We start from the raw sequence: 12,957 nt of genomic DNA on the forward strand, positions 1-12,957 counted from the left end.
ATGAGTGAATGCAAATGTAGAAAACCTGCATGGTGAGTTTGAGACTAGTTTATTGTCCCATGTGCTCACCTCATGCTTTCTGAGAGAACTGTTGCTTTCATTCAGTCATAAGCACATACAGTATGAAGGAAGATGGGGCTGAGCCGTGGACGCCCCCTATCGAAACGGACCCAACAGCTCCCCTTGGTCAGCTCCATACCAGACGTTCCCTAGACCCGGACCTCCCACCTCCTCTTCAGAAGCCAACCGGCTATGGTAGGGAGGGGGTGCACCCCATCCCCCTCTCTCTGTCTTTATATATATGTATATAATCGAATCCCTTCCTCGCGCGCTCACTAGCAGACTGCTTGTTGTTTTTTTTTACAACCCCCCCTCCATCTTAACAACAGCTGACGTCAACGCGCGCACTCTTTGCCTCCTCCCCCTGAGCGCGCATTAGCTACCACACTTTGTGTGTGTGTGTGTTGGCGCGCGCAGTCAGTGATCGCGAGGCAAGGGTTTTTGTCTGGCGGAAGGCAGCGTTGTGTTCTTCAGAGGGCTCGCGCACGCCGGAGGAACAGCAGTAGCAGCGCAGCGGCAAGAAAGTGACTTAAAGCTATTTGAGTGTAGCCTCCCGATTGCTACTGCTTGTCCCTGCTTCCACACATTGGCATTTCAACAGGCGCATACTATCATTATATCTGCGCTGATTATATAAATCGCAGCATGGAGGACCAGCTACTGTGCTGCGAGGTGGACTCCATCAGGAGAGCCTACCAGGACGTTAACCTGCTCAACGACCGGGTTCTCCACACAATGCTGAAGGCAGAGGAAACCTACCTACCGTCTCCCAACTACTTCAAGTGTGTTCAGAAAGAAATCATTCCTAAAATGCGGAAAATAGTTGCCACATGGATGTTAGAGGTTGGTTTTTCCTTACTTCAACTTTTCATCTGTGCATGGGTATCGCTGCTAAGAGGTGGGCTGTCGCTAGTGTACAATAAAACATGAGACGTGAGTGTAGATGTGAGAGTTTGGAGTTTCGAGAGGCTCGTGGCTTTTCACATTCACAGGTTACATAAACGCTCTGAAAAGTATGTCCTCACAAGTGCTGGGTGGTCCGCGGAGATAACAGGAGCTAGTGGATACAGATTGCAGTAATTTTCCACCTTAAACCCCCTTATTTTTTATTTTTTATCTACCTCTATTTACGTCATGGTCATGAAATGTCAGATTTTGTATGAATTGAGAAAATATTCCCAAATAACAGCAATGTACACGTATGCAGTCTGGACCGTGCCAGTATTATGCGCCATCTTTGTCGTCGTATATATAAGAAGGATTTAAATATCTTTGATAATTTAAGACCAGTAACAATGACAGTGAATGTGTTAAATGAGTCAGAAAAGCATCTTTGTTCTGACACTGAAACACGAGGACTGCTGCAGCTCGCTCAACTGGAATCAACGGCTCAACTTTGTTTTGCTTCTCAGGAGTCCGTGAAGGTCGCTCCCGGAAAAAAAGAGTTTTTTAAATAAGTGCTAAAGCGTTTCATACATTTTAGACGTCGGTTCTGATACACCAAATGTTTGTCAACATTTACATTCGGTTTTGGATTGGATTATCTCTAGGTTAATATTTCTAAATAATTTCTAAAAACAGCGCGCCGCGGAGCCGGGGATGTGTCACCCGCAGCATGTTGAAAGAGCTCAGTACTCGAAATTATATATTTTTAAAAAAAACAAACGATTTACAAGTCGACACATTTCTGCCTCACCTGACCAAGCGTTAGATGGGGGACATTTACACGCTCATTGTGCTCACTCTGATATTTTTTTAAAATATTTATAAATATTATTTGAAAAGATGACGAAGTTGAAATTAGAGAGTGAAACTTGCATGGACGCCACCTTTGTGTCTCAGTCTGAACTGACTGCAAACAAATCCCCGCCTGTTTACTTCAGCAGGTTGTCTTAAAACTAAAATGGATCACATATACTTCAGGCGTTTTCGGTTCAATATGAAATTTTGTTTATATTCAGTAGTATGCTACACATACTATTGGAATTCTTAACCCCAACGAATTAAATGCACAAATCGTTAAATGTGTGTTGAATTTATTTAGGATGATTATGAGCAGCTGTTGAATGGATACAGATGTGTATGGAATAAAACAGTGCCAGTTAGGGGAAATACTTTTAATGCATGCACATTTAAATGTAAGAATAACCTTTCTACAAGCAACTGCAACATCTAAGTGTTTCTCTCACCTCTCAGGTCTGCGAAGAACAGAAATGCGAGGAGGAAGTTTTCCCCCTTGCTATGAACTATTTGGACAGATTTTTATCAGTGGAGGCCACCAGGAAAACTCGACTACAGCTGCTGGGAGCCACATGCATGTTTCTAGCATCTAAGATGAAGGAGACAGTTCCGTTAACAGCAGAGAAACTCTGTATCTACACAGACAACTCAATTCAGCCTGGAGAACTACTGGTAATTGCAGTCTGCAGTCATGGATGTTGTATAACACACATTGTACCTACATGAGCAGCAAACATTGGAGAGCACAAGACCAGAACAGAGTGTTACATCTCATCTGATTTGTCAATGTCACTGTGGTCATTAAGTATGGATTGTGTTGAAACAACACAAATAAATATGGTTAAATTGAAACAAGTAAAATTGCAGCTTTGGTGCACTGGTGGCTAAATGACCGTCTGTGACTTTCCCATGGTGACTAGAAGGCCTCTCTGATTTCATGAATGGTCTCAGTGACTGCCAAGAAAACCCAGACTCACAGCGACAGCCAGTGGCTTCATGATAGAGGTGCACTGAACAATAAGAACCCCAGTCTCACTGTTCTCTGCTGAGTTACTTGTGTCTGTTGCCATTACTGTGATTCCATCCAGGTGGAGACAGTTCCTGATATTTCATGTGCATGTAGTATTTAGAGATGGTAATGTAAATATAATAAATACACTTATTAAGTAGATATGTTAGTATTGCATCCAAGATTCACAAATTATATAGAAACCGTACAATACTTAAGAGCAAATTATATTAGAATAATGAAAAAAATGAAAATACTAATACAAGAACCTTGATTGTAGTCAAAATGGTGATGAAATGACAAACTGACTATGACAGCTGTAGTAAGTGAACGCCACAGCAGATTTTGAGGAGGAGCTCATTTTTCTCTAGCAGTAAGTGGGTCAGTTTGAGTAAATGCCTTTGGTCTGGTCCATTCACAGCAAATGGAACTGCTGGTTCTCAACAAGCTGAAGTGGGATCTGGCTTCAGTCACACCTCACGACTTCATTGAACACTTTCTGTCCAAGCTGAAGATCTACCCGTCCACCAAGCAGATCCTGAGGAAGCATGCCCAGACCTTTGTGGCACTCTGTGCTACAGGTAAATGACCTTCACCCATGTTGATATATGAAGTAAAGCCAAAATGAATACTTGCAAGGTGGCCTTTTGTCTGCCAATGAAATTTTGGAAAATATTTTCTCTTACAAGAGTAATGAATGATAATGAGAATTACCATATTCAATTTCAATTAAATTCTATTTGTGTCACGCAAATCACAATATACATTATCTCAAAGCACTTTACATAGAAGGTCAAGACCGTAACATTTTTAGAGAAACCCAACAGTTCCCACAATGAGCAGCACTTTGACTGTGGAGAGAAAAATCCCTCTTATGAACTGGAAGAAACCTTTAGCAGAACCAGGCTCAGTGTTGGCAGCCATCCACCCCGACTGGTTGGGGTGAGCAGAAAGAATGGAGAGGAGAGGTGGTTGGAAAAGAGGGGATAGAAGAGAGAGTCCATCATTTGATCTCTGACATACTAGCTGTTGTAACAAAAATGTAACAGTGATATTTATTCATATTCAAACTGTTGTGTCCCATAGATGTTAACTTCATTGCCAGTCCTCCATCCATGGTGGCAGCAGGCAGTGTGGTTGCAGCTGTTCAAGGTCTCTACCTGAAGAGTCAAGATGCCTCCTTGTCCTCCCAGAACCTCACCAACTTCCTGTCGCAAGTCATTCGCAGTGACCCGGTATGCAAACAGTCACACTCCCAAAGCCATATTTGAATGGGTTTTTCATGGTCTTGGCTCAGTGTCGATTTTGTCCTTGCAGGACTGCCTGCGTTCATGTCAGGAGCAGATAGAGTCTTTGCTAGAATCAAGCCTGAGGCAGGCTCAGCAACACAGCAGCACAACAGAAACCAAACACATGGATGACGACGTGGACCTGTCCTGCACCCCAACAGACGTCAGAGACATAAACATCTGAAATTACAGACAGCTGCGTTGCACGATGACCTGATGATCATGGAAAAGTTATGGATAGAGGTTGTTGAAGGGAGGAGGGCTGAGGAGGGGGGTGTGCCCTAGTTTAACTCAGTCTCCCCTGCCCCTTCAACCAGGTGGTCTACTATACAAGCCAACATGTCACTCACATGCACGCCATCTGCTTTGACTGCCATCAAGGGACAGTGCGCCCTCTGCAGGCCCTGCAGTAAACCCCAAGTTACATTTCCTGCCAGTGTCCCCTCCTATCCTGGGAAACGAACTGAACACTAGACGGACTGGAGAAAGACTATGAATATTGATGACCTGTGTGGGCTGGAGGTGAAGCCACAAAAACACACTTTTAATAGTTGTTTTTACTTGTTCCCTCAAATATTAATCTAGGAATGTTAAAATTACAGCAGAATCAAATAGCCTACTAAAACATCACAAAGTGTCATGAAAAGTAGGTCTTTGTAGTCTGTCTTCAGGTCTTCATCTGAAATCTGACATGTACTATAGAGAAGAGGCCTTCTTTTCATATCTTTGTTGTACCTAGAATGTTTTAGACTTCCTGTTTAAGCTTGTTTTTTTGTCTTGTTGCAGTGTAGACAGTCATATACCCCTGATTGCTTATGTTTAGTCACTTTATTATATATAATTTTAGACACTTCAATTAGTCTTATACCTCTTTTCTTCCAAACCTTTTGTTTTTTTAAAACCAAGTCTAGTGTGAGAAGCTCTGTTTTAACACCCTGTTGACTGGACTGCTATGGTTAAGGTGTGTACAAATGGAATTCTGTGTTCATTTGTTCCCATTTCACCTCACTACAATTTGATAAGATTAAGTAGATGCAAACAAAAGCAGAGTAATCCACAGCTAGTTATATTTTCTTTGTCTGTATAGTTACACCTAATACAATTCCAGCTTTGTTCTTTATTTTTTTTAAAGCACTTTTGGTCAGCACTGCTGGCTTGTCTAAAAAAAATCACAGTGATAAAGTTTTTAAAACAGCATGAAAATGGAATGGGGCTTAACCAGGTGTCATTTGGCTAGAGAGTAAGAACAGCACCAGCATACAATTAAGTCATCTGATGAGACAGAAGTGACCAGTTTGGCAAACATATTTTTTAAAACAAGACTGAATGCTGCTGGACACTGTCTGGAGTTTCATAGATTCAGTGGATCACTTAACATGCCTTTTAAGTCTCAGGTTGGAGTTTTAGTCAACAAATATTTCACACATGCAGAGCATTTTAGGAAATATCATTGATGTTGATCTTCAGTGTGCAGAGCCAAAGGCTCACAGAAGGCCACAGGTAAAAACTAAAGAAGAGTTAAAATAATGCTTTATTTTTATATAGTATTTTCTTTTAGCTTGGATTTTCTAGTTTGCTGGCTGTGACTTCACCTACTGACATTTAACTCAAAAGCAGCTGTTCCATCAATGCTTGTAAACCTAAAACTCCAGTCTGCCTCTAAATTGCCAAGATAGCATCTCCATTGTTCCACCTCTGTTCAAATACTGCTCATGGATTCTTGGATGCAGATAAAGCTTAAAAGAAAGGATGAGTGTTGAAACTATTATTGTGATTTTGCACAAACCTAAAAGACATGGAATGCATTTCTTGGGGACTTGCTTAAAATGATGAGAGCAAACTTGACAAGAGTACCAAGGGGTGAGAAGACAAAGAGCTAAAATGGTGAAGGCTCAACAGTGAGGTGTGTCCTAACGCTGTCAAGTCAGGGTTCCTACACAGGACAGGAATGGTGTCCTGAGCAAGTAGGTGTTTCCTATCAAATGTGAAGAGTAAAAGATAATTATGAGCAGGATAACTCTTAATTCAAATGAATTTGTAGTTTTTTAATTTTGCAAGTGTGTCAAACTGTGTAGGAACCCTGAATTAGTTTTTCGATTGTACATTAAGGATAGAGAATAGGAGAGAAACACTCCCTGTATTCTGCTGCTATAGGAAATAAATCCCAGCTACATGTAAAAAAATGTAATGGATTTATGCTTTCTCATGTTTGCTGCTACATTTTTATACATAGAAATGTCAATATACTGCCATTCTAGTTTGGAATTTTCTAATAGAAAAATGTGTTATTGACATCCTCAGCTTTTATGTAGATTCTATGTGATCAATTTTTGTTTTTTGTAATTATGTTATATGATTCTCCACACTTTTTCCTGAAAAAATAGACAATGTACAGAAATGCTTTGATCTACAATACCTCAAGTGACAGTCAAGATCTATCTCTAATTTAGGTCTTTTATTTGTTAAGTTCTTATTCTGTTCTACTTGTTGGTTCAGTACCTACTTGCTCTGTTAATCCTTTTTGAGGTGAAGCATCCATGATGGAAACCCACAAGTCCAGGGCATGCTTTGATACTGGTGCCATAACAAAAAATGGGATATGTATAACTCTGTTGAGTGTAAAGCTGTCTCGGTGAAAGAGACTTTATCCCCCTTTAGGCCCATAGTGGCCTTCCTTCCTTCCCCTTTTTTATATTTATGAAAGAAAAAAAGCTTTTTGTTTCATGTTTTAAACTTTTGGTGAATTGATTTGAGTATATAATAGATTCAGTGTCATGCTCAGTAAGCCATAGACTATTTTTTTGTTTTTACAAATCATTCCTCACAGTTGTCTACTTCATGCCAGTTGTCTTCAGCTGGAAAAAACTGTGTATTATTTGTGTCAACTACACAATAAAACATGCTGTAGATGGAGTATGGTGAAATGGCTGTCTCTTCTGCAGTTGGAATGAAGGGAACTCACTGCATGCTACTGATTCTGAAAATGAACTGCAAATCTTAAACACAAGTTATTGGAGTTCACATCATGAGGAGATAGTAGGGTTGGTAAAGAAGTCCCATGGTCTAAAATTTTTTCATGTAAATACAAACTCATTCAAAGTCAGAATTTGTGTTGTTACTTTTGCTTAGTATAAATTAAATAGTTGATTCATTTGATTTAATTTTGCATAATGCCATAATTATTTAAAAGTTACATCTTGTCCACCCAGGAGTCTGGACCATGATATCAGGCTGTCATTCCCTCAAGCACCTTGCACCAAGTAACATAATATGGCGCAACATTCTGTCCCACTCCTGTTAAATTTTTCTGCCCTTGTTGCCACCAGCTCATGTCAAGTAAGTCAGTGAGGGTTAACAGGGCTTGAGTCCTTAGTGGGAACATTGGGATTCAGGATTTGCCTGTGACTCCTCAGACAGCTTGACATGTTTGGGTGTGGGTAGAGTTAGAAACTGCATTAAAAATTACTATGTAAGGTGCCATTTAATAAAGCATGCTGTGCATACTTTTCTGTGCTCTACACATAAAATGGAATTGAATTGAATAAAAACAATCACAATTAAAACCAAATAGAGAAAGTTGACAAAAGTCAACATTTCAAAACAACAAACTGAACATAATTGAAATTTAGACTTTGAGATTCTATCTATTTCCAGACTCCTAATGAGTAGTAGACTGACTGCAAACCTGTGGATACATGTTCTGCTTCCTCACAGATTATTATTTTCTTCTGCATTGCTGGAGGTTCTGTTGCTCCATCTTCTACTTTAAAATACCCTATGTTAATGGGGACATGGAAAAATGTCACAACGTCACTTTTACCTTCCTATGTGATTTTCTGTGTTTGGTATCATTGTAATCTTAGATGATTCTTTTTTTACACTCAGTGTTTGGCTTTACACACTTATATTTATAGTGCAATCTATGATTGCCATCTCCCCACACCTGCTGCTCTGCTCTGCTCTCAATCATAAATAGATATTTAACAATATTGGAGAGGTTTTTCTGCCATTGTATATACTAAAGTACTGAAAAGATGACCAAATATTGTGTAAATATGAACATTTCACTAAGATATGATTTTTCAAATTCTCTGAATGCCAAATTATAAAACAGTTGCACCAGAAACAGAAGTGATATTCATCAAGAATAGAAAGTGCTGTGTTGGACTTAAAGCTCAAAGTGTTCCTCTTTTCTCTGCCAGAGTTACCACAGTGAGACCATGTTCACATGAATGTGACCACATCTGCCAATTGTCTTCCTGACCATCCTCTTTTAACTTGGAAACAATTAGAAACCCCACATTTTTGTGCAGACAAAAATACTAACTTATAAATGTCAGGTCTTTTCCAACACATATTCTGATGGCATGCATCAAACTCAGTGGCTCCACCTCACTGAAATATAGATGGTGTAAGAAATTGATAAAGTTTAGCTTTTTGTATCTATTGAGATGACATGTGTAAACACTGTGTGAGCCCTCACGTCTCAAATGGCTCCTTTAATTAAAAAATATCTGGTATATGTGGTCATGGGAGAAATCAAGATGTCTAAGCCCTTACTACTATTTTGGGAGAGGAGGACATTCAGAAATAAAGAAGTAGAATGAAAGACTAGTAAATAACCTGACTCCACAGCATAACCCATCTGTTCACAGGCCCTTATGATGTGCAAAGTTGCTCTTAGAACTATTTAGCCACTTAAAGTGGGAGATGTAAGTATTATATTTTTCAGTCAGGTAAGTAGTAGTCTTTTTTTAAAACTATCCTTTTCTGCAGTTTTTGTCAGGATGATGATTTGAAACATTGACTAAATACATTTTATTCCATGTTTTACAAAGCTGCATAAAATGTAAGTGAGATGAGAAAGATGCACATTCTTTTAATGGGGAACATCTGACAGCTGCACTGCTCTGATTAAAACGTTGCGAAAAAAGTGGTGTAATTTTCCTTAAGCTGCTCCCTGGAATGTATGTGTGACATATAATGATACATTTGTGTGTGTGTGAGCATGCATGTGTGTGAGCATGCGTGTGTGTGAGATAGTACTCATTCATTTGTTATGCAAGGAATGTCTTTGATGGAACTTCAGGAAAAGGCATAAAGTCTAATCCTTTCCCACAAGCTTGCCAGCGCCACTTCAACCAGCAGCAGACAAAGACACTCATCACAAACACACTCACACACACACAATTCTATGTCCACTGAATAAAGTGCAAATAGTAATATAGTCTTAGTCTTAGTGAACTTTATTGTCAACCAAACAACGCAACAGATAGTTACACAGAGGATTGAAATTGCATTTCCCCATACTCCAAATGTGCAAGTAATATATAACACACAACATATAACATACAACAAATAGTGCAAACAAACAATAACAATGGAAACAACATATACAGAGAGAAAATTGACCTATAAGTTGTATAAGGAAAAATAAATAAATAAATAAAAAAATTCACAGTGTGCCAGAGTGTTTGAGGTATATTATCGAGGTGCTATAATGAAGATGCAATATGGAAAAGTGCAAAGTGCAGAGCAGCAATTGTAAACATGTATGATATTGTGCAATAAAGAGAATAGTGCAAACAATGAGTTATTTTAAGTTATTTTGACAGTCAGTTGGTCTTTGTTTGTGTAATGATCATGGTAATTTCTTGAGTGAGTTGAGTAGTCTGATGGCCTGGGGGAAAAACTGTTTTTGAGTCTGGTGGTTTTGCTGCACATGCATGGATGTGATGTTGGTGGTCCATGTCAGGTCATCTGTGATGTGCACTCCCAGGAACTTTGTGCTTTTCACAGACTCCACTGCACTGCCATTGATGGTGAGTGGGGTGTGTGGTGTCTGTTTCTTTCTAAAGTCCACAGTTTCTTTTGTTTTATTGACATTAAGTTGAAGGTTGTTGTTGTCGCACCAGTTGATGAGTTGTTGTACCTCCTCTCTGTATGCTGAGTCATCATCGTGGTTGATGAGGCCCACCACTGTCGTGTCATCTGCGAACTTGATGATATGATTCGAAGTGTGATTGGCTCAACAGTCATGGGTCAACAGCGTGAACAACAGAGGGCTTAGTGGGGTGCTGATGCCTATTTCTTTTTATACTTTTTCGAGTTTATTCACCAGGTGATGGGGGATGACTGTGTTGAAGGCGGAGCTGAAGTCAATGACCAGCATCTGCACATAGCTGTTTTTGTTTTCCAGGTGAGCCAGGCTTAGGTTGAGTGCTGTTGCTATGGCATCATCAGTGAAATGTTTGGGACGGTATGTAAACTGGAAAGGGTTAAGTGAAGAGGTGAGACTGGATGTTATGTGGGCCTTGACCAACCTTTCAAAGCACTTCATCATGATGGGCGTGAGTGCTATAGGCCGGTAGTCATTCAGTGTTGAGGCTGGGGATTTCTTGGGAAGTGGTATGATGGTGGTGGCTTTGAAGCATGCTGGTATGATAGCTTGGCTCAGAGAGATGTTATAGATGTCTGTGAAAACATCGGCGAGTTGGTCAGCACAGTCTCTGAGCACACGCCCCGGTATGTTGTCAGGACTAGCCGCTTTTCTGGGGTTCACCTTGAGTAGTGTGCTTGGCACATCAGCTGGGTCCAGGTGAAGTGTTTCGTGGTCCGGGCAGAGAGGAGCTTTTGTTGGTGTAGTTGTGTTGTCTTCCTTAAACCGGCTGAAGAATGTGTTGGGTGTGTTGAGAAAGCCTGTGTTGTCCTCAGTCCACAGTGGGGGTGTTGGCCTGTAGTCTGTGACAGACTGGATGCCTTGCCACAGGCGCTTGGGGTCCATAGTGTTAGTGAAGTGTGCTTGAATTTTCTGTCCATAGGCACGTTTGGCTGTTCTCACACCCTGGTTCAGGTTTAACAGTACATTTACTTTATTCTAAGTTGTTCATCCTATTAAATGGAAATAGAATATACATTTGAAAATAAGCTAATAAGTGGGACTTTTGTTGTCAGTGGTTATTGTCAGTGAGATTTTTTTTACAATGGTCAGATCACTAAAACAGACAATTAGAGCTTGTATGGGCCACTGCATCATTTTTATCCTGTTAGGATCAGAAACTTGGCAAATCTGACATGCACAGACAGAGGCAACAGAAATTCACTGTATTTTACACTTCCTGTTAGCAGCAGTGTTGAGGACATCTCCCACTACAGTTCCAGAGGGCACATCAGCTCCTGCAAAGAAGAGGGTGACTATATGCACACACAGAGGATGTAATTTATGGGCCAACAAATCATTTCACAAGTTTATACGTTTATTTCACACTTTATATTGACTGCAGTGTGTGCATGTAGATGCTACTGTAGTGGGTGATGCTGTAGGTGCAAGGCTGTGTGCTCTAAACTAGAAAACAATATGAAGGTTATGTTTTGTAACACTTTGCATCTCCTCCTCCTGTGTACACAGTAAAAATAGTCAGTGTGCTGGTACTCTACATTCTCACACTTGTCACAAAAGTCTATTACACTGGTTGCAGCAGTGGGATCTTTTCTCCCAAAAAAAAAAAAAAAAGAACTTGGTGGAGTATAGCCTTTTAAAATGTTAGAGGCAGAAAGTTGCCGCAGGTGCAGAAAAGTGGGAATAGTCTACCAGTTTTGGGCACAACATGACCCACCATATGCAGTCCATTGTTGGGCGGATCCCTGTGGCTCAGGGGGTATAGCGGATCCAAAGATGCACTGGATGATGCGCGTGAATATAACAGTACTGAAAAGTGCTTTGAGTGGTCATCGATACTAAATGGTCTGTATTTATATTGCGCTTTTCTAGTCTTGATGACCACTCAAAGTGCTTTACATTACAGTTTTTGCCATTCACGCACACATTCAAAGAGTGCCTCTATGTGTAGCCCTTTTTTATGACAAGGGGCCATTTGGGGTTCAGTATCTTGTCCAAGGACACTTCAGCATATGGAATGGAGAGGACTGTGGGTGAACCTAGATGACATCTGCCTGGTTCCTAATTCCATTGTGAAGAACCTAGTAGTTCTCTTTGATGAAGATCGATCATTTAACCAACAAATTAGTCAAACTTCCAGAACAGCTTTCTTTTATCTGTGTAATATAAAGAGAATCAGACACATCCTGTCAAAACAGGCAAAACATTCTGAAAAATTGATTCATGCCTTTATTACGTCTAGGCTAGACTACTGCAACTCCCTATTATCAGGATGTCCCAGCAGATCCTGAAGAACCCTTCAGCTAGTGCAGAACGCTGCTGCACGAGTACTGACAGGAACCAGAAGACGGGATCACATTTCTCCTGTCTTAGCTCCACTTCACTGGCTCCCCAGTGGTTCAACAGAGGATAGATTTCAAAATCCTCCTACTGACCTACAAGGCCCTCAACAGTCGGTCCCATCCTACATTAAAGAGCTCATAACCCCTTACTGCCCCCACAGACCACTCCGCTCCCTAAACTCTGGTCTCCTTGTAGTGCCTAGAGTTACTAAGAGTAGAATGGGTGGTAGAACTTTTAGTCACCAAGCTCCTCTCCTGTGGAACCAGCTCCCACTCTCAGTGAGGGAGGCAGACACAGTCTCTACATTTAAGGCTAGACTTAAAACCTTCCTTTTAGATAAAGCTTTTAACTCAACCATGAGCCATAGTCATCCATAGTCATGCTGCTATAGGCCTAGACTGCTGGGGGATCACTCATCAGGCACCAGAAACTGTTGGCAAGATAGAGCTGGTTGGGCACCAGCTGTTAGGGGGCCTGGCATGCTGGAGCCTACCGAATCTCTGTTTCATCATTGTAATGTCATGCTTGCTCCAGCTCATAAATGTAACAGATGATGCTCTCATCTTGAAGGGAGGTGTGGAAGTAGGTATGTTGTGTATGGATATTGAATTAGAGTG

The 12,957-nt window shown here is 40.6% G+C and overlaps 1 protein-coding gene across 1 annotated transcript; it reads left to right on the forward strand.

Annotated features, from left to right (window-relative positions):
* Positions 1 to 525: 525 nt before the first annotated feature.
* ccnd1 (cyclin D1) lies at positions 526 to 7,012 on the forward strand. Its single transcript, XM_020080206.2, has 5 exons — positions 526 to 903; positions 2,257 to 2,472; positions 3,231 to 3,390; positions 3,896 to 4,044; positions 4,127 to 7,012. Exons 1-5 carry the CDS (start codon positions 706 to 708, stop codon positions 4,280 to 4,282), a joined length of 879 nt encoding a protein of 292 aa, XP_019935765.1. The 5' UTR covers positions 526 to 705; the 3' UTR covers positions 4,283 to 7,012.
* The last annotated feature ends 5,945 nt before the right edge of the window (positions 7,013 to 12,957 follow it).

Source organism: Paralichthys olivaceus, chromosome 1, assembly GCF_024713975.1.
Source record: "Paralichthys olivaceus isolate ysfri-2021 chromosome 1, ASM2471397v2, whole genome shotgun sequence".
In the NCBI taxonomy this organism is placed as follows: domain Eukaryota; kingdom Metazoa; phylum Chordata; class Actinopteri; order Pleuronectiformes; family Paralichthyidae; genus Paralichthys; species Paralichthys olivaceus.

Excerpts from the sequence above, each read along its gene's own strand:
- ccnd1 (XM_020080206.2), top strand. The coding sequence starts at position 706 with ATGGAGGACCAGCTACTGTGCTGCGAGGTGGACTCCATCAGGAGAGCC. Across the intron at positions 2,473-3,230 it reads TTCAGCCTGGAGAACTACTG|CAAATGGAACTGCTGGTTCT; the intron begins GTAATTGCAGTC and ends GTCCATTCACAG. Across the intron at positions 3,391-3,895 it reads TGTGGCACTCTGTGCTACAG|ATGTTAACTTCATTGCCAGT; the intron begins GTAAATGACCTT and ends TGTGTCCCATAG.